This window comes from Lytechinus pictus, chromosome 6 (assembly GCF_037042905.1).
Source record: "Lytechinus pictus isolate F3 Inbred chromosome 6, Lp3.0, whole genome shotgun sequence".
NCBI classification, from domain to species: domain Eukaryota; kingdom Metazoa; phylum Echinodermata; class Echinoidea; order Temnopleuroida; family Toxopneustidae; genus Lytechinus; species Lytechinus pictus.
The window spans coordinates 6,482,463-6,505,438 of NC_087250.1; the positions used below are offsets into that span (position 1 = coordinate 6,482,463).

Consider the following 22,976-nt stretch of genomic DNA (forward strand, 5'->3'; position numbering starts at 1 on the left):
AAAACAATATTAGGAAACATATACATGCAAAAACAAAAACAAATATATAAGAAAACAAGGTACATGTATAGATAGATATTTGCTTCCATAACAGCATGTTAGATCTAGTCTGCTATGCAGACTCTGAATGGCTCGTAAAGTGGGATCTGCAGCTGGTTTGCGAAGCAAACCAGCCTGAAAGGGCGAGCGAAGCGAGCCACTTCCACATCTGTAGCTCCAGTAGACCTAGTCTGCTATGCAGACTCCTTGAATCAGCTCAGCTGCTGTGATACACACACTGCAGATGTGGGTCTACATTTGTAGACTTTGTTAGATCCATGTTAACAGGAAGGCGACTCTGACTTGTAAATTGTAACTTAGATCGGCTACAAAGATTTGGCACATAATTTAGTCCGTCTTTTTTTTAATATTACTAAATTGACTTTGCAGCAGCCATTCGGATGTCCTCAGAATAGCTCGAAACCATAACCTACATCCCTCTGACCCTATCTATATCGGGAGTGACAAAAGCAATTTGAAGTAAAACAATAGTAGTAGTACTACTACTACTAGTAGTAGTAGTAGTAGTAGTAGTAGTATTAGTAGTCGCAGTAGTAGTAGAATAATGATATTAGCAATAACAATACTTAATTGCCCAGGTGCTCTCTGCGTTATTACGACATTAATTTCACGATGATTTATGTGGTTGGCAAAATAAATATATGCCCCCATATTTGTGGCTTATCTGTATTATGTCTTCCCACTTGAAGAGGTCCGTAAATACTACTAATAATAATACATGTGATTTGTAATGTGCCAAATCCACTCTGCAGAGTGCCCAAGGCGCAGTAAAAGAAAAAGAGATAGAGAACAGTACAAATAAAAAAGATAAATTAAGGAACAATCAAGAACAGGAAGCATTAAACAGACGAGGTGCAATCACGGATAAGCAGGGGAAGGTCATTCCAGTGAACAGGGCCAGCGTGAGCAAAAGCCCGTGCCCCCATCTCTTAGCAGATAAGGGAACAGCTAAGAAACCAGAGTTGGATGAACGAAGGGACCTGACAGGAGTGTATTTGTTAATCTAATTAGTATCGTGGAGCAGAATAAATAATTGCAAAGAATACTAGAAGGTCAACTGAGGGCCTACGAGACCGCTGTTATTTAATTGCTTTATGTTACTAATATCGAATGGTAGTCAATTGCATAAGAAGATTTTACCACATTACCCATATAAATGTAAACAATTTAAAGTCTACAATCATTATTACCTTTTGATACCGGCACAGAGTAAAATAACCTCAAGGCACTCGTTGAAGTTTTATTAACAACCCTAAAAGGAACATTCACGATTAGCTACTTAAAGAATGTTTATCCAGAAAAAATACCTCAGCAGAATAATCTCCGGGATGTAATAAATTTTTTATTTTTTTTTCTTTGGGGGCGGGGGGGGGGGGCAGACATGACGAATGGAACCAAAACAAATATTTTCAAACAATCTGGGAGTTAGCAAAACTATTTTTGATACAAAAATATAATTTGGTCATATGGATTTCGGCATATTATTCAGAAAATAATATAATTTTCACGTTGTTCCTTTCCATTTTTCTCAAAGTTCCGGGGGCCATGACCCGCATGTCCTTCCTATCTGTACTTTAGTGGCGAAAACGATTTAAGTAGTTGATGAAAAGTTCAACGTTATATGAGCTTACGATTTCGACGGCATAAACACATCAATCGTTTTGTGCATCAGTGGTATCAGGATCAAAATCGACATCAAGATTCCGATGACACAGGTTCTCACCTGAATAATGTGCCACTATTTTCCCTCTAACCAATTTCGATTTTCTATATTATTACCATTATACAGATGTCTTCATAGTTGGTGTTTCAACTTTGATGAACTGTCAGGCGTTCAGGTAGGTATATTGTCATGATTGTGTCGGTCCTGTACTTACCGAATATCGCCTTGAATTCCAAAGATGTTTTAACCAACTTATATCAGGCTAAGTGATATATGGGTATAAGAATATAGGAATATATTCCTATATCAACAATTGATTTTAAAAAATCGTCATTAAAAAGATTTTTTTTTAAATATATGTTTGGTGGGGACACATTATTGCCATGGTCCAATTGAAATGTTATATTTTCAGATTTGCGAAACAAAATCCTTTTAAACATAATCTTCATTGATGAGTTTTATATTTCACAGGTTTTTTGTGTTTTTTGTTTATATTTCTGTTATTTTAAAATATCTGATTAATTTCAAACAGATGTAAAGCTTTGTTGATTGGTCAGTAATGTAAACCTTATTCGAATATTTCATTAGCTATTCAATGCTTTTTTCCCCCAGTAGAATATAAATTTGGCATTTTTTCGCCCCATATGAAGAAATTTAGATCTGGTGTCCTGTTTTTGATGCTTTCATGTTTATTTGAAATAGCAGTTAGAATACCTTCCTTACATATCGTCGGCGTTCATCCGAACCGTCGTATCAGTCAATTTTTGTCAAAAAAATCGATTTTGAGATATTTGCAGAAAATTAATGTACAAGTCCTATTCAATTCATAAATTAATTTCTAGGCAGCAATTTATTTTAGTTTGTGAGATATGATGGAATTTTCACGGCGATGACATACATTTTTTTTTATTAAATGCGCAAATCCCATTGGAAACGTGTACTGTAACAGAGCGATACGACGTTTTGACTGACCGCGATTTCAGTGCGCGCGGTCAACCAAACTGTCTATCGGCCATCTGCGCTGCATTGACTTTGCACGTGAAAAGCGATACGACGTTTTGACTGACCGCGCGCATTCAAATCGCGGTCAGGGTTGTTGTTTTCCCTATGGCGTTTTCGTACAGGGGAAATCTAAACCGCTCAAACCGAAATTACAAGCCCGGAGCTCTTTTGAGATATTTTCTATAATTCTTGGTTTTGTGCAAAGATAAGGATACCATTGTCAAGCAATTACCTTGGTCTTTCCAACCATGTATTTTTCTAGCAATGAATATGCTGGAAGCCCGGAGAACTAAGTGTGACAATTATAGTAACTTTAAAGTCGATTTTCTCTGAAATGGGTTTTCAACCTTCGTATGTGGATACGTCGGTTTGGATGACCGCCGACGATATGTATTGATTGGATATTAGAAAGCGACTTAAGAAGATTGGCTGAGATTTTCAACCAATCCCATGATCGAGACTTTACTTAGTCAAGTCAAGAATACGCGAGGGGGTAGGTTGCATCGTTTTGGATTAAGGCTTTTATTTAAATCGTTTAATTCACTTAATTATTGACCCTACTAATTTTTATCTAAAAAAAATCACACCACAACCATTTTGGGAGCACATGCATTAAGAAGGTATGGTAAACACATTGTATAATGACACACGATTTCGGGGATTCAGCTAATCAAAAGATTCGCTTCTATTTTTTTGTGAAAAAAAAAAGTTATCCATATATCACTTTCAACAGGATTTCCCCCAGAATGTCTCCCTTTAATTGATTTTTTTTTAAAGTGTATAGATATTTTTTTTTTTGCTGAAATACCTGCAATTTTCTTCATGAAATGCATAAAACTGTTGAGAATAAACATTATCGTAAACTTATCGGTTTAACACAACATAATTGTTATTCATCTTTTCTATATTATATTTTCCTTCAGATTACCAAATGTTGTTGGAGCGGAGAGAAAAAATCATCACCGCTCGTTACTGTTCACCATTTTCGATATCGATTTTTTTTTTTTTTTTTTCGATTCCCCAATTTTGTGAGCGAAATTCGACCCTCTCTCCCTACCGTTCCACGACCACTCCAGCAACGCTCGGGGGGTGTGACCAAGCCTTAAGAAACTTAATATTCAACCCGTTATCGTCATCATTTTCATTTTTACTCTCTAAAGTCGTTTTAAAATCTCCTTGATAGTGAAGTCAATGCAGCAACTAACAGGTCGGTCTGATCGGTTTTGTTAATGTAACTGGCAGCTGTCCCGCCTTATCCCTTTCTTTATTTTCCTCAAAACATCTGATATTGCTGTACATACTCCGTTTACATTTTCTATTACCAATGGTTGGATTTAGTAAAGGAAAAACATCCTCTTTGAAAAAAGAGATAAATCTTTAGAGGAATAAAGCGTTATTATCACATTTTTTGCTTCTTCCTATTTTATTCGAGGAGAATATTGAACGATTCATATCTTTGTAAGAAGTTTAGTATGATACTGATAAGCATAACAATGTCAATCATTTCTTTAAAAATGGTTTGGGTTATAAAAAGACAAACGAATATGGCCCGTTATTTACCAGATCTTAACTTTATGAAGAGAGAGTTTGGCTGCAGAAGAAATGCAATTGGTATGATCACAACAATTATTTTTGAATGATGATGACTCTGATCGCAATAACATTAAAGTGATTAAAGGAAAATATTCATATCTTTATACATATAATAGAATTCACTGAGCAAAATGCCGAAAATTTCATCAAAATCGGATAACAAATTGTAAAGTTATTAAATTTAGTAATATTTTGTGAAAAAGAGTCGTCATGAATATTCATTAGATGGGCTGGTGATGTCACATCCCCACTTTCCGTTTTCTTATGTTATTACATAAAATCATAATTATTTCATTATTTCATACTTGTGTGAATAATATGTCTCCCTTATAATGAAATAAATATCTAATGCATTAAATCAGTTGTCAATTCAATTTTTCTAGTGCTTGGAGGAAAAAAAGATTGAATAAACCTAATTTCATATAATAAAATACAAAAGATCAAGTGGAGATATGACATCATCAGCCCACCTAATGAATATTCATGACGACTGTTTTCACAAAATATTGCTAAACTTTAAAATTCAATAACTTTATTATTTTATTATCCGATTTTGATGAAAATTTTCAGTATTTTGCTTAGTGAATTATGCTCTATTTATAAAAATATAAATACTTTCAGCCCAGACAATCCCTTTAATAATAATAAGAAGAAGGTGAAGGAGAAGAATAATGATAATAATAATTACAATAACAATAACAATAATGATAATAATGATTATGATAATAAGCATACTAATAATGATAATAATAATGACAATAATAAATGAATAAATAAATAATGTGTGATGATTGTAGTGCGCAGACGAGAGTTGGAAATGACAGCCTTCTTTATTCATATATTCATAGCGAGAACAATTTTTTGAGAATGCTAAAAACAAAGTATAAGACCTTTCCCCCGCCCCCCCCCCCCCAAAAAAAAAAAAAAAAAAAAAAATCTTCTACAAATCGTGCACATTTGCAGGCAGAGAAAAAGCCTTGACACAAGAATACTACCATACCGGCTTGCAAAAGACCCGATCGATAGCTCATGAATATTCATGTAACAATAGCGAATGGGCGAGAAGTGTTGGGTGAGGAACATCGTACCACTCTGTCATTTGTCAATTCCGAGCTGAATGCCTTCGCACATTCGCCTTTGCTCTGCCCACAGAAGTACGTGTATTGCTACACACAACCGTTATATCACACGTGTCTATAGGGGAAATCTTGATTCAGATCGCGGCAATATCCGAAATCAACTCTTCAAAATATTGATGCAAAAATACAATTTTACTCAAAAAATTTCTATGTAAACCATTATTTTTTATATGATGAAATGAATTGTGTATTCCTTGCCAGTATAACAACATAAAAAGCACAGAACATGGTGTTGATTTTCTGGCTGTAAAATTGGTTAAACAAAAAAAAAGTTACTTGGGCACGTATACATGCCAATGGCATTAGAGGCCTAAGGGCACAAATAGCTGTCAATGGCTCTTAAAGAGTTAAATTATACCAAAGAAAAGTTCAAATTCTTATTAAAACGTGAACTAAAATGGCAAAGAAAAATACTTTTTTTTAAGGGGTTATTTCCTATTTCAGTTTAGTTGCAAAGGGGTTAGGTCCACACAGATTTTTTTTTTTTGGAAAAGAATAAAAATTTTGAAGACAGGTAGATTTCTCTTATAACCAATTTTATGTACTCATGGTAGGGTATCATAAAAATTCAGTTTCGCATAAGAATATTGCAATATGGGAGAATTGGAAATAAACGATTTTCTTGGAGTGGACCTAACCCCTTTTGCAACTAAACTCTTCTAAAGAACTCATTTGTCAAAAGGAGTTTGGTACATTTTTAATAAATTTTATTGTTTTCTGTCTCTAAACCTCTAAATTTTCAATAGTCACTCTGATGATACCAAAAACAATTTGAAATTCAAATGAAAACGTGAATGAAAGTGGCAAAGAAAAAAAAATCGCTTTTTTAATCAAAAGAGATTGGATTCATTTCAATTTACTTGCAAAAGGGGTTAGGTCCTTAATGACAATTATATTTTTATTATATAGGAAAAAAATGAAGACAGGTAGATGTCTTTTATACCCAATTTTATGTTCACATGATAGGGTAGGATATCATGACAATTTAGTTTCTCATAAGAATATTGCAATAAGTGAGAAAAAACATATTTTTTTCTCGGAATGGTCCAAAGTGGATCTTACCCCTTTCGCAACTCAACTCTTTATATGTACTACTCAATTTGTTAATACCTTTAGGATTTTCTCCTTTAAGTTTTGAATAATAATTCCGTTTGAAAAACATTTCGTTATTCATTTGATTTAATATAGCTTAATCATCATATACACTAATTTGTTTCCATTTTTACTTCAGATTAGTAAACATAAGCCTGGTAATGACGTCAATGATGAGATGACTATCAGGTTGTGGAACTGTCTGAGATCCTTCAACTTACTGACCCATCTAAGCATCTCAGACTCATCTCTCAGTTTCCCTCCATCACCCCCTCAACTACTATCCGTCACAGAGCTAACAGCTGAGAGAGTGACGTCACAATGCTATGAAGGACTGATCTCATCGCTCCCTGGCTTGGAAGATATCGATATCGCTATCGATGATGCAGAGGGAGACATACCCCAGATCACGGCTGGTCTTCGTCGGACAGGAGGACAGAACCTCACACGCATCAAACTTTGCGCACCGCAATCAATCTCATCAGAAAATAGGTCTGTATCGAGAGAGACCGTGAGAGGACTGGGTCTGCTGATCAGACAACACACCAAGAACTTGCAGTGGATTGGTTTGTCTGGTGTTATTGGTTTGAATGAAGAAGATCTTGCTGAATTCCTTGAGTCGTCGACATCTTTGGCATCATTGGCTCATCTGAATCTAGAGTGAGTCATTTTTTTTAATTTTAATCAACCATACAGCTTTATCTCTTGCCGATATCAACAGTTACTGTCACTGTACGGAATGTCAGAAAACAAGGTACATTGTATTTGTTTTTTTATTTCAGGTTTAATTTCCGCAGGGTATTCCTTTCAGTTATAGAACTGATTTACAAAGAGGCCCTTCAACGATGAAAAGAACATACATATTTTACAATGGACATATAAACAGGATAAAATCATACTATGAAAACAATATTAGGAAACATATACATGCAAAAACAAAAACAAATATATAAGAAAACAAGGTACATGTATAGATAGATATTTGCTTCCATAACAGCATGTTAGATATAGTCTGCTATGCAGACTCTGAATGGCTCGTAAAGTGGGATCTGCAGCTGGTTTGCGAAGCAAACCAGCCTGAAAGGGCGAGCGAAGCGAGCCACTTCCACATCTGTAGCTCCAGTAGACCTAGTCTGCTATGCAGACTCCTTGAATCAGCTCAGCTGCTGTGATACACACACTGCAGATGTGGGTTTACATTTGTAGACTTTGTTAGATCCATGTTAACAGGAAGGCGACTCTGACTTGTAAATTGTAACTTAGATCGGCTACAAAGATTTGGCACATAATTTAGTCCGTCTTTTTTTAATATTACTAAATTGACTTTGCAGCAGCCATTCGGATGTCCTCAGAATAGCTCGAAACCATAACCTACATCCCTCTGACCCTATCTATATCGGGAGTGACAAAAGCAATTTGAAGTAAAACAATAGTAGTAGTACTACTACTACTAGTAGTAGTAGTAGTAGTAGTAGTAGTAGTATTAGTAGTCGCAGTAGTAGTAGAATAATGATATTAGCAATAACAATACTTAATTGCCCAGGTGCTCTCTGCGTTATTACGACATTAATTTCACGATGATTTATGTGGTTGGCAAAATAAATATATGCCCCCATATTTGTGGCTTATCTGTATTATGTCTTCCCACTTGAAGAGGTCCGTAAATAATAATAATAATAATAATAATAAATGTGATTTGTAATGTGTAAAATCCATTCTGCAGAGTGCTCAAGGCGCAGTAAAAGAAAAAGAGATAGAGAACAATACAAATAAAAAATATAAATTAAGGAACAATCAAGAACAGGAAGCATTAGACAGACGAAGTGCAATCACGGATAAGCAGGGGAAGGCCATTCCAGTGAACAGGGCCAGCGTGAGCAAAAGCCCGTGCCCCCATGTCTTAGCAGATTAGGGAACAGCTAAGAAACCAGAGTTGGATGAACGAAGGGACCTGACAGGAGTGTATTTGTTAATCAAATTAGTATCGTGGAGCAGAATCATTAATTGCAAAGAATACTAGAAGATCAATTGAGGGCCTACGAGACCGCTGTTATGTAATTGCTTTGTGTTACTATTATCGAAGGGTAATCAATTACATAAGAAGATTTTACCACATTACCCATATAAATGAAAAAAAAATTAAAGTCTACAATCATTATTACCTTTTGATACCGGCACAGAGTAAAAAAACCTCATAGCACTCGTTGAAGTTTTATTAACAACCCAAAAAGAACATCCACGATTAGCTACTAAAAGAATGTTTATCCAAAAAAAATACCTCAGCGGAATAATCTCCGGGATGTAATAAAAAGTTTATTTTTTTCCTTGGGGGGGGGGGCAGACATGACGAATGGAACCAAAACAAATATTTTCAAACAATCTGGGAGTTATCAAAACTATTTTTGATACAAAAATATAATTTGGTCATATGGATTTCGGCATATTATTCAGAAAATGATATAATTTTCACGTTGTTCCTTTCCATTTTTCTCAAAGTTCCGGGGGCCATAACCCGCATGCCCTTCCTATCTGTACTTTAGTGGCGAAAGCGATTTAAGTAATTGATGAAAAGTTCAACGTTATATGAGCTTACGCTTTCGACGGCATAAACACATCAATCCTTTGTGCATCAGTGGTATCAGGATCAACATCGACATCAAGATTCCGATGACACAGGTTCTCACCTGAATAATGTGCCACTATTTTCCCTCTAACCAATTTCGATTTTCTATATTATTACCATTATACAGATGTCTTCATAGTTGGTGTTTCAACTTTGATGAACTGTCAGGCGTTCAGGTAGGTATATTGTCATGATTGTGTCGGTCCTGTACTTACCGAATATCGCCTTGAATTCCAAAGATGTTTTAACCAACTTATATCAGGCTAAGTAATTATGGGTATAAAAATATAGGAATGTATTCCTATATCAACAATTGATTTTAAAAAATCGTCATTAAAAAGATTTTTAAAAATATATATGTTTGGTGGGGACACATTATTGCCAAAGTCCAATTGAAATTTTATATTTTCAGATTTGCGAAACAAAATACTTTTAAACATAATCTTCATTGATTGGTTTTATTTTTCACAGTTTTTTTGTTTGTTTATATTTCTGTTATTTCAAAATATCTGATTAATTTCAAACAGATGTAAAGCTTTGTTGATTGGTCAGTAATGTAAACCTTATTCGAATATTTCATTAGCTATTCAATGCTTTTTTCCCCAGTAGAATATAAATTTGGCATTTTTTCGCCCCATATGAAGAAATTTAGATCTGGTGTCCTGTTTTTGATGCTTTCATGTTTATTTGAAATAGCAGTTAGAATACCTCTCTTACATATGTATTGATTGGATATTAGAAAGCGACTTAAGAAGATTGGCTTAGATTTTCAACCCATCCCATGATCGAGATTTTTACTTAGTCAAGTCAAGAATACGCAAGGGGGTAGGTTGCATCGTTTTGAATTAAGGCTTTTACTTAAATCGTTTAATTCACTTAATCATTGACCCTAATATATTTTTATCTAAAAAAATCACACCACAACCATTTTGGGAGCACATGCATTAAGAAGGTATGGTAAACACATTGTATAATGACACACGGTTTGGGGGATTTAGCTAAACTAAAGATTCGCTTCTATTTTTTTTTGTGAAAAAAAAGTTATCCATATATCACTTTCAAAAGGATTTGCTCCAGAATGTCTCCCTTTAATTGATTTTTTTAAGTGTATAGATATTGATTCGAAAAACTCTCTCTGATTTCGGCGGTATCCCCCATTTTCATTACTATTATTTTTTCTTTCTTTTTTTGCTGAAATACCTGCAATTCTCTTCATGAAATGCATAAAACTGTGGAGAATAAACATTATCGTAAACTTATCGGTTTAACACAACATAATTGTTATTCATCTTTTCTATATTATATTTTCCATCAGATTACCAAATGTTGTCTATCTTCTGATATGACTACTAGAATATGGTCCTGTCTCAGATCCTTCACCTCACTTAACCATCTCAGAATCTCAGATTCATTGCTCAGTTTCTCTTTATCACCTCCTGAGCTACCGTCCGTCACAAAGCTATCAGCTAATAAACTGACGTTACAATGCTATAAAGGGTTAATCTCATCACTACCTGGGCTGCAAGATATTGATGTCCAAGATGCAGCTAGAGATGACTTTGTTGAATTTGTCGAGTCTTCAACACGTTTCTCATCACTGCTTCGACTTGAGATAAAGTGAGTTTTCATATTCTCATTATTTGCCAAGGATGTTCATTGTTACAATAGCCGTATACAATGTTCTGGTTATGTGTTCAAGGCGCTCTTATATTAAACCGATAGAGTCAAGCGCCCCGCCCTTTTCTTAAAACGGTCATTTATAATCGGACATCACGCTGAATGTAATATGTTGGCCTATTGTAATATCCTAAACTGATTAAACAAATCGTTTTAGGTAAACTTTAATGATATCACAATACGTAGTAGGTTACACGTAGTTTAAAGTAGTTCCAATTAAACTGAATTCCGTTTTCATCGCTCTCATTTATACCGATACAGGATGTGCAGGCAGGAGGCAACATTATTCGGAAAATATGTTAAGAAAAATGGTCGAGGTACCCTTAAGGATTTTCCTCGCTCGTAGTCAAAATTCACCTTTACAGCTGGTTGGTTGGAAATTATTAATTAAAATAGGAGCCATAAGGTATATCTTACAAAGTTATACGTCTATTACATCACGCACAGCCCTTTCTCGCATATCAAGATGCGGAATTATAGTTCAAAGTGTAATTAGAGTTTTACAAAATAGCCCAGATTTAGAGGGCTATTTATTCCATCATTCTAGTTAACGAGATGGTCGAATGTATAAATTTCATTTGTACCAACGTAAGCTTCATCTGATGACAGTAGATAGGTATCTCAGGGAAGTGAAAATCTGAGACTATGTTGTTTGTTCGGAGAGTTACAAAGTCAAGTGCCAAAAGAGTCATATTCCGTTTTTGCCGGTAGCCTGAAAATTTATGATCGTTTGTCATATTGATCTTTCTTAAAGTATAGTTATCTCCTAATGTGGATACTCTTTTGCCTTTTCGCTTTAATCGGTTGTAACATAAAATAACATAGTTCATAATAGCAAGTTGGATAAACTAGGCAATAAAGTAATAACGATCCTTTAATAATATCCTGAAAAATAGCGGAGATTCTCTTATCTCCATACACTAACCTGAATACAAAACACACTTCATGGGCTAAATAAGCGACTCGCATGCCTTCCGTTATTTATAAGTTCATTGGTAGCTAGTTGGGCACTGCTTTCCGAATGGTTTTCTATCATCATAGCTCCTAGAGATGACTTTTGTATCTTCTCTATAAATCGATTTTCCTAAATTCATCTCACTACGATGTGTTGACGCTTGAAGTGATTATTGCACATTACCTTCATAACAATATCTAACATGTCTAACTATTGAAAATTCAACCATATCTTTCGTGTTTTGTCTATTCGATTGAATTCTGAAGTCGCTTGTCTAATTTCCTCCATCACAATGGCGATTTCTTTTTCCTCCATGAATTATATGTTCTGTTATGTTTTATCGACTACGCTTATGAAAATAATGATACGAGGTAAAAAAAATTGTAATGTGATGAAGTCTCATTCTGATCAATATGATCACGATGATCACCATGATCAGTAATGAATCTCGAAATACCTCTTTTATCAAGCATCAGTTTTGTATATACCGAGATAGTGACTTGTTTACTGCGCTTGATATGAAAATAATCATCGGAGAATCGACAACAGACATTTTGTTTTTGGTCCTCTCTCACTTTATCTCTCTCTTACCGGTCACAATTCCAATGTTAGAACATCCAAAGAGCAACCCATTACAGTGTTTGTCACAATATTATTGTCGTTATACCTATAATTATGAAAATATCATTATGATTATCAAAATAACTTTAAAGCTTGTAACAATTTTCGAGGCACTTAGTACACATCTGAATAATGTTTTATGGTTTATTATCATTCAGAGGAATTTCATTTTTTCTACAATTTAGAACTCTTGATGAATGGCATTTCGACTTTGATATCGCAGAAGGTGTTCAGGTGAGCATAGGTGTATTAAGTGGATGTATATCATTTGTGTAACTTGGTGGTTACTATACAGTGCGTCCTTTATCACAAATACAATAGACAAATGACCTACCATTTTAAAGCTTAGAATCTCTTCTTTCATCTGAAACTACTTAGATTATTTCTCATTCACGCATGAGTGAGCAAAAACAATTTGAAAATGGGATATCAAAAAAGTGACTTGGCCTGCCGTATTTGGGTTTTAAAAAGAAAACCACATTCTTAACAAGTTCAATATCTGCTCTTTAATTTGATACCTCAATTACAGAAAATGGTCAAGAAATAAGAAAGTTTTGGTTATTTGAAAAAAGGCTTGAATTTCAATAATTTCATAAACTGAGGAAGTTTTACAGGCTATAGCGTTCAAATTCACTCGACACTCCGTTTTGTTGACGATCAGCCATGCATTAAGTCTTTTGTTACCGTGCGATAGCATCTGTGGGAGAACGGTGAAAAAAACCCCGTTTATTTAATGAAGTTATGGAAATACAAGCGTTGTTTCGAGGGATCATAACTTTTTTACTTCATGGCCATTTTCTGTGATTAAGGTATCAAAGAAAAGAGCAGATATTTAACTTTTTATTCATACGATTTTCTTTTTGAAATTGAGATACGCCCCGTCAAAATGAGTTTTTGTCATCCTTTATTAGAATTGTTTTTGCTCACTCATGCATGAATGAAGAATGATCTAGGTAATACCAGATGAAAGAAGAGATTCTAAGTTTTACATTGGAAGGTCATTTGTCTATGTTATTTATGATTAAGTTATGATAAATCATCGCTAAATCTCGGTTTCGTTTTTTTCTGGGACGCACTGTATAACTGTAATGATATCATGGGCAGATCCAGCTTTCATCAATTGAAAGGGGGATATTTTCCACATGTCCCCCACCCCCGGCCGCTAAAAGCTGATATTTGCTTCTTTTAGAGGGTAGGCAAAAGAAAGACTTATTTATAAAGAATATCTCAACTTTATTAATGCGAGCGCAGAGCGCCTGTTCTTTTTTTTTCATGTTTCCATACCTTGAAATGGAATATTCTAAACAATTTTGTAATGTTAAACTTGTGTATATGAGTGCGCAAAGCTCTAGTAGAAAATGTTCATGCAGTGACTTTGAAATGAATCTGTTTGGAACTGTTTGCAGGGAAACATTTTGAAGGAGAATCAGACATATTACGTGAAAGTTTGAATTATATCAGACAACAAAGATTAATTTTCAAAAGCTTTAACAATTTCAATTACAATAGATATGGAAACTTTAGATTGGTCCCATTGGGTATTTAATAGTGGTGTAAGACGAGGAATACTCCTCACTAAAACATTTAATATGACTAAAATGCCATTGTTTTTAAAGTTCAATTCGAATTCTTTTTTTTTTCATGAAGTCATTTACTAAGATAAGCTACTTTGTTGATATTTTTACTACCCCAGGGGAATAGTTACATCAAAAAACCGTGATATTAATTTAAATGGCATAATATGATGCGGTTTTCTTACTACTAGTCATAATTTTTTCACCAAGTTCACAATTCGACATTTGAATTGTCTTACCGTTCTTGATTTTAAAGCATCCAAAACTTTCACCTGTGTATTTCTTTTTTTTAATCACATACTGTAAAAAATTAAGTGCTAATTTAGAACTGAAAGTGCTTGTAGAGTGAGTGCACTACGAGTGCTGATTTTCTTCTTCAAATTTAAACTAAAAAATCGGCACTCGTCGTGCAGTCACTATACAAGCAGTGTAAGTGCTTAATTAGCACTTCATTTTTAAATTGTAAGGTCCTTACCGTTTGTGGTTATAAAAAGGCATAGAGTGTTTTGCTTTCAGGCTGGAATATCTTTTTAGCTCGCGCTTCGCACTCGCATTATTCGATGTATTCTATTTATTCATGAGTCACTTTTCTGGTCAGTATATTTCAGCTTCGCGCTCGTGTTAATCATTTAGTTAGATGCACATTTTTTTAATTATTGTAAAAAGAACTCAACATGTTTTATTTTCATTTCTTATTGAAATTTTCCAAGAGTTTGAGCTTGCGATTCACGCTCGCAATACCTCCCACGGATGCCCTTTTAGCAGTAATTGACCCACCCCCCCCCAAAAAAAAAAAAAATTAATAATAAAAAAATACGAGTTTTACAACATCAGCTTTTAATTTCTTTCCAAACCTCTCGCTCGTTACACTCCCTCGCGAAAAATAAAGTCTAAATATATATCTTACCGTAATCAGAAATCACTTCAAAAAGGCTTTGCTCTACTTTACTTTTCTTCTCTTTTTTGCCTTCTTTTGCCGCTTTTTTGCCTTAACCACAAACGGTGAGGACCTATAGCTGACTTGAAAAAAAAAGATATTCTAAGCACAGACTGAAATCACGAAAAGGATGAAGATCTCACTAAACAAATAATTCGAGCGTAAAGCGCAAGTATTCAAGAAAAACAATGTCATGAATATTGAATGTCTAAACATAACTTGTAAGAGTAAACAGGATATCATGTTTATTCATTAGTAATACAAAAAAGGTATATGAAATTAATTTGAATACTCATTGTATTGATCTAGTTTCGTAACAATATGCTGACGAAACATAATAGTTATTCAAGCAATTTGCGCCGTGATTTTTTTTTCATTTTGGGGCACTAAGGATTCAAATTTAGATCTGGCCCCCAGATTCGGTATTTTTCTAATGTTTATTAAAAAAAAACCCGCTAAAGTACTTACTTGACGTATTAAGAAATTTTATATTAGAAGACAACTTATAGGCCTATAGATCAAATACTGAGATTTTAAGTTAATCCAATGATTGAGAAACCCTTTTTAAAAGACAAGACAAGATTACGCAGGGATTTTATGCATCCTTTTTTTTTTTGTATTAAAGTTTGATGTAAAATGGGTAAATTTGACGATCAAACAATTTTTTTATCTTTGAAACTTCACACCACAGCCGTTTTGGTGCATATGCATTAAAAAGATATGACAATGGAATAGTGACATGTCATATGGGGATGGGAAGTTTACCCAAACTAAACGCTTCCATTTTTTTATCTATTTTATAAAACAAATATGTATATACACTGTATTTCTTGGTTTTTCTTTCAGATTTTTTTCAAATAAGTGTATATTTTCAAGCGTCTAAATAATTAATATTTCCTTCAGATAACCAAATGCCATCTGTCTTCTGAGATGACTGCTAGAATGTGGTCTTGTCTGAGACCCTTCACCTCACTGAACCATCTCACCATTTCAGACTCATCGCTCAGTTTCTCTCTATCACCTCCTGAACTACCGTCCGTCACAAAGCTATTAGCTAATAAACTGACGTCACAATGCTACCAAGGGTTGATCCCATCACTACCTGGGTTGCGAGATATTGAGGTCCAAGATGCAGCTAGAGATGACTTTGTTGATTTTGTAGAGTCTTCAATACGTTTGACATCACTGCAACGACTCAAGATAAAGTGAGTGTTCATATTCTGAGCTCATTATTTGCCAAGGATGTTCATTGTTACCATAGCCGTATACAATGTTCTGGTTATGTGTTCAAGGCGCTCTTACAGGGTGTATATTAAACCGATAGAGTCGATAGAGTCCCTTAAAACGGTCGTTTATAATCGGACATCACGCTGAAAATAATATGTCGACCTATTATAATATCCCAAACTGAAAAAAAACCCGTTTAAGTCAACTGTAATGAGATCCCAATACGTACTAGGTTACACGTAGTATTATATGTATAAAGCATTTCAAATTAAACTTTATTCCGTTTTTCATCGCTCGCATTTATAACGATACAGGATGTGCAGGCTGGAGGCAAAATTATTCGGCAAACATGTTGAGCAAAGTGGTTGAGGTACTTTTAAGAATTTTCCTCGCTCATAGTTAAAATTCACCTGGACAGCTAGTTATTTGAAAATTATTAATTAAAATAGGAGCCATAAGGTATATTAATGCAAAGTTATACGTCTATTACATCACAAAGTCCTTCTCACCCGCTCAGCCCTTTGTCTTATATCAAGATACGGAATTATAGTTCAAAATATAATTTGATTTTTTCAATATAGCCCAGATTTGGAGAGGTATTTATTCCATCATTGTAATGAACGAGATGGTCGAATGTATAAATTTCATTTGTACCAGCGTAAGCTGTATCCGATGACAACACATACGTATATGTGGAAAGTAAGAACCTGAGACTATGTTGGTTGTTCGGAGAGTTACAAAGTCAAGTGCCAAAAAGAGTCATATTCCGTTTTTGCCGGTAGCCTGACAAATTCATGATCGTTTGTTATAATGATCTCTCTTAAGGTAAAGTTACCTCATAATGTGGATTTTTTTTTTTGCCTTCTCGCTTTACTCGGTTGTAACATAAAATACCCTTGTTCATAATAACAAGTTGGATGAAATAAGCAATAAAGTAATAACGATCCGTTGAGAATTTTAATGGAGAAAATCGGGGGATATTCCCTTATCTCCTTACAACAAACTGAATACCGCACTCCACGGGCTCAATAAGTGTCTAGCCTGTTTTACGTTATCTTAAGTTCAGCAGTAGTTAATTGGATAATGCTTTCGAATGGTTTTCTATCATCATTAGACCCAGGTATGTACATTCTCTTTAAATCGCTTATTCTAAATTCATGTCGCAATGACGTGATGACACTTGAAGTGATTATTGCAGATGACCATTCACAACACTATTTAATGATGGTACTTGATATTAAACTAAAACGAACCATATTTTTCCGGATTTTTTATCATTATTATTATTTATTTATTATCATAATTATTTATTTATTTTTTTTTTTTTTTTTTTTGGGGGGGGGTCAATTCTAAATGAAGTATAAAGTTGCTTGTTTTATTACCTCCATGGCCACGGCGATTTCTTTTTTCTCCAAGATATATTTGTTCTCTTATGTTTTATTGTTAATGATTATGATAACACTGATACGAGGTACATATTGTTTATATTGTGATTCGAATTGTATTTCTGAGAATTATGATCACGATGATAACTCTTATTGGTGATGTAATCTATTTTGATCGCCAAATACATCACATTGTATGTATCAAAAACTTATATTTTTACTGCGCTGGAGCTAAAAAATGGTCATCAAAGATATGGGGAAAAAACCCGATAGACTCCCGTTCTTGTTCTTCTTCTTCTTCTTGTTCTTCTTCTTCTTCTTCTTCTTCTTCTTCTTCTTCTTCGTCCTTTACTTAGTCATAATTTTAATGAATAGAACATTACAAAAGCAACTGGTTGCAGTGTTTGTCACAATAACATTGTTGTTACATATGATTATTAATTATCATTTATGTTATATATATATCTTTTTCTCTACAACACAGATCTCTTGATAAATGGCAATTCGACTTTAATACAAGCTCAGGTATTAAGGTAAGCATATATGTACTATATCGCTGTGTATTAATTTTGTAATGGAAAGGGGGGGGTATCTTACACATGTTCCCCGATAGGTCCCTAGAACCTGATGTTTTCTCTTGTAGGGGTATTCATAGCTAAACACTATTTTTTTACAAACATCTTAACTTTATTAATGCGAGCGCGAAGAGTCAACTCTTTTTTTTTTCATGCATTTAGACCTGGTAATTGAATATTCTGAACAATTTGTAATCATGATCAAGGTATATCAAATAATATTTGAGTGCGCTAAGCTCTGGCAGAGAAATTTCATTATTTTGAATGATTACTAATTGTATTGATCTAGTATCGTAACAATATATTGACGAGACATAATAGGTATTCAATGCATTTTTACCAAGTAAAATTTAAATTTGTCAGTTTTTTGTGATCACCATATTAAGATCTAGCGCACAGATTAGGTAATGTTATAATGTACATCAAAATTAGCCGTTAGAGTACCTACTTTACATATCTACTAATTAAAAATTGGGAAACAACTTTTTTCCCAATATAAATATCATTTCCTAAGATTTTCAGCCCACCCCATGATGTATTTAATATAAACAAGACAGGAATACACAAAGGGATGTAGCCGTTTACATTAAAGTGTGATGTAAAATGGGAAAATCTTTGTTCAATAAAACAAATTATCATCTTAAAAACTTCACATCACTAGCATTTTGGGGGCACTTAAATTGATAAGATATCGTAATCAATTGGGACAGTGACCAGGGGCGGATCCAGATTTCGCCAAGGGGGGGGGGTTCGAAAAAATTACCAATGTTTTCCCCGATTGGCCTCTCAAAAATTATTTGCATTTGTTTAATTGAAGGAGTAGTCCTAACAGTCACTTTTTACATTTATTCTCACAAACAGATAAATAATAATCTCGTATAAGCCCTAATTGAAAAGTTAGAGGGCGAAGAACGATCTGATTTTTTTTAGGAACTATGATCTAAAAAATTGAACATTCTGAACAATGATTGTGATCGTGAACAAGATGTGTATTTAACTAAATAATTACTCCGAGCAGATTTCTTTTTATCGGAAAGGGACCAGTTATTGACTGCTTGCAATTACCCATGAAAACGATACACATTTCAACAATAAAGAAATGCATTGTGATATTTAAAAAAATACATTCTAAAGCACTTTTTCTAATCATGAATAAAATAGGCATATGAATAAATAATGAGAGCAGGAACCACATAAAGAGATGTTTAGACCTAGAAAAGGGACACGCTATTCATGCTTTGTAAACCATGAAAAGGATAACTATTTGGGTGTCTTCCTACATGAATAATGCGAACACGAAGCGCGAGATTTTTTTTTAAATTCTGATATGAATCTGGATAATTTAAGCACGTTTTGAATAAAAAACAAACTACATATCGCAATAAACAAGTGTGCGCGCTTTTTTTCGGGTGTGGGGTGGGGGGTTGAATCTGGGCATTCTAAATACATTTCTTTTTATATGAAATTCAATAATGCACGAGCGCGAGCTGATAAAAAATGATATAACGATCTGAAAAAAGGGCCAAATTAAGCACTATTTCAAGCATCGTAGGAGAATTGTGAAGTAGATATGGATCATACTTAACAAACAATACAAGAGCGAAATGCTAGCCGATATTTTTAATTGTCCTCCTGTGATATTTGTAAGGACATTTTTCCATCGTATGAATATGACTATCTTCCTTATTACTCTTCCTAACCGCGAGGTGAAACTTGTCGATATTCCATTCTGCAAAGAGAGACAATTTCATTATTAGGAATTCATAAAACTGTTATCTTTCTCATGTTTCTTATCTGTTGATATTAAGTCCTGAAGACCGGACATTTTAAGCATTTCTTTTTAAATATTGTTGTAATGCCTACTTATGCACATATGGTAAACAACATGTGCAGAGCTACTCGGCCGTCGATGGACCCTGAGTGCAAGAAACCCATGTGCAGTAGAATGTCTTTCATTGATGCGCACTCAGTTGCGGTAGCGTGGTTTGCGTATATGTGAACTAACATAAAGCGGTGTCACTGCGAGTAAGTCTATGGGGGTCAGGTCGGTCATTACATGGCCGTAAATTAAACATAGATATAATACCCCTTTCGTCATTTTCGTACTTTTTTTTGGTTCTTTTTTTCAGCTTTTCTCTCAATTTAAAAAGGACACCTTTTTTTGGTTGCCAAAAAATAAGGGGCGAGGCCGGAGAAATGCTATTGGGGGGGGGGGGGGGTGGTTAAGCTAAACTAGAGGTACGCTTCCATTTTAATTTGTTTCTTTTATTTAACAAAATTATCACTCGGTATTTGTTCAAAATTAATCCTCTGAATTAATACATTTTGTTTAAATGTCTAAATAATATCTAATATTAAAAATTACCTTTGATTTATGTACTATCGTGTTTTTTCGGGGGGGGATATTTTTGTTTTCACGACATGCATGAAAGGTGTGAAGAATAATCTTATCCCAAAATTATCCGTCTTTTCTATTTATATTTTCATTCAGATAACCAAATGTCGTCTGTCTTCTGAGATGACTTCTAGAATGTGGCCATGTCTCAGATCATTCACCTCACTGAAGCATCTCACCATCTCAGACTCATCTCTCATTTTCTCTTCATCACCTCCTTCGCTACCATCGGTCACAAAACTATCAGCCGAGAGAGTGACGTCACAGTGCTATGAAGGTCTGATATCATCGCTCACTGGTTTAGTAGATATTGATATCACTGTCGATGTTGCAGAGGAAGACATATCCCATATCACTGCTGGTCTTCATCGGACAGGAGAGCAGAAACTAAAAAGCATCTATCTTCATGGTCCATCTTCACTTTCACCAGAGAGGAGCCGTGTATCGAGCAAGACAATGATAGGACTGGGTCTGGTCATCAAAGAACATACACAGAACCTGAACCGCCTCCATCTACGATGGGTGAAGTGTACAAACGAGGATGACTTAGTTTACCTAATAGAGTGTTGCAGACGTGTGAAGATGATGCAAAACGTTTTGTAAGTTCTTGCTTATGAAAAAAAATATTTTGTTGATATAATTTAATTATTAATCCAATGCGATGGTTCAATTCCTACAGGGTTCATATTACATCCAAAATATTTCCTGTAAATATTCGGATACATCCAGAGAAGAAACGGTTCCATTCTTTTTTTAGCCATTAATAGTGTCAGGTACTCTTAGAATTGCCATGAATATGTCAGGTCCTCAAATACACTTTTTTACTAAAAAATTGGAGTTTGATAGCATTACCTTGTCATTAAATGTTACTCTTAGATAATAGCACAAGCATGCACATTTTAATTTTACTGCTAGTTCGATCGTAACTCTTGTATAAGCTCCAGTAGCCTACTATCAATAGTATTTCATACCTGACTCGTACTCAATGTGAAATAATCGATTTGTTTATTGTATTAAAAATGTCCTTTTAAATATTTATCAATATTTCGTATGTACTAATTTTCTTTTATTACTTTAATAGATGTTACTTCAGTCATAATATTTTGTTATAAAGATTACGTTCCCGATCATCATAAATCCCAAATGTACCCTGCATTTCAATTTGATTCAAATTTTAAATCATCCCCACCGCAATATATATCACAGGTACATTATTGTAATAATAAATTGCAAAAATTTCTGACATTTTGGGGAAGATAAGCCAAACTTATTTGATACTCTCACCTAATATCCTGCATTTTTCATACGTCAAAGTCAAAGTAAAGATATTCAAAAAACTCTTATATCATGATATATGAATTTTCATTTCGGGAGAAAAAACAAAAAAGTATTCAATCAAACGAAAGTGTTACATACTACTAGCGTTTTAACCTGAAACATACAATACACACAGACACGCAAACACTTCTTATACACATTCCCCATCTTCTTATAATTTATTACACCCATCAGTTTGTTTCATGATTGCAGGTTCTTTTACTGTGGGACGACGAGGAATGGCAGGCTGCAGTCTCACCTCGAGCAACTTCACCGTGGATCTTCCCACGGTCTCAATGTGCATGTTTATTATGTAAGATATACTGCTATGCTTCTACACTGTGTAATTTCAATGTCACAATATTATGCATACCAGCAATATAATTTATGGTTAAAAAGACGTATAACGTGTGAGTCTATTAGAATATTATTGTTTATCATTCACATTGAAAGCAAGCACAAGGATGCAATATAAAACACTATAGGCCTATGTATTATTGTATTTATTTTAAAATTCAACAATACAATAAAATGGATCCCACTATGTTTTATAGTAGATTTCTACATCTTTACTTAGGATTAAAGAAATGAATCCACATTATTCTTTTTGTAATTCATGTTTTACTGAACCTTTTCATCAAAGTTTACATAACAAAACATTCATGAAACAATGGATCACATATAAAAGTTAAGATGACATTGGCATATAAAATAACATGTCTAATATACAAAAGTAGTATAACATAAAAAAAACTAAACATATATCCACATTATTCTCTTTTAACCTTAGTATACATAAATTTTCCCACAAATTTTGTGATATTGAATAATATGACAACGTTTAGATCAATTCAGACGACCAAAAAAAAAACAGCAAGTGTTATAAACGATGAAAGAGAGGACGTGGTATAATTTCTAGTGTGCAATTTTTATTTCTTTAAAGTGCACAAAACGTAAATACGTTTTTGTTTTGTTTTGCTTAAATGTAGCTTCTGTTGTCGGTCTTCGAAAAGAGGGGTGGGGGGGAGCAGATACAAAATCAATCATAACGTCGCCGTCTTGAGTCCGGTGACGTCACGGTTAATTTTGTTTTTCCTCTTTTCCAATAACACATTTTAATTTCTTCACTTTATCCCTTGGA

General features: G+C 34.2%; 1 protein-coding gene across 2 annotated transcripts in view; it reads left to right on the forward strand.

Moving 5' to 3' along the window:
* Positions 1-22,976, forward strand: part of LOC129263472 (uncharacterized) — a 45,361-nt gene that overhangs the window by 16,674 nt on the left and 5,711 nt on the right. The window contains exons 6-14 of one of the 2 annotated variants that reach the window (XM_064100781.1): positions 1,850-1,898; positions 6,689-7,209; positions 9,300-9,348; positions 10,488-10,789; positions 12,611-12,659; positions 15,840-16,141; positions 18,033-18,081; positions 20,615-21,117; positions 22,049-22,148. In XM_064100781.1, coding sequence (XP_063956851.1) covers positions 1,850-1,898; positions 6,689-7,209; positions 9,300-9,348; positions 10,488-10,789; positions 12,611-12,659; positions 15,840-16,141; positions 18,033-18,081; positions 20,615-21,117; positions 22,049-22,148 — 1,924 coding nt within the window. Of the gene's footprint in view, positions 1-1,849; positions 1,899-6,688; positions 7,210-9,299; positions 9,349-10,487; positions 10,790-12,610; positions 12,660-15,839; positions 16,142-18,032; positions 18,082-20,614; positions 21,118-22,048; positions 22,677-22,976 lie in introns of those variants that run through there. The other variant, XM_064100780.1, reaches the window with a different exon arrangement.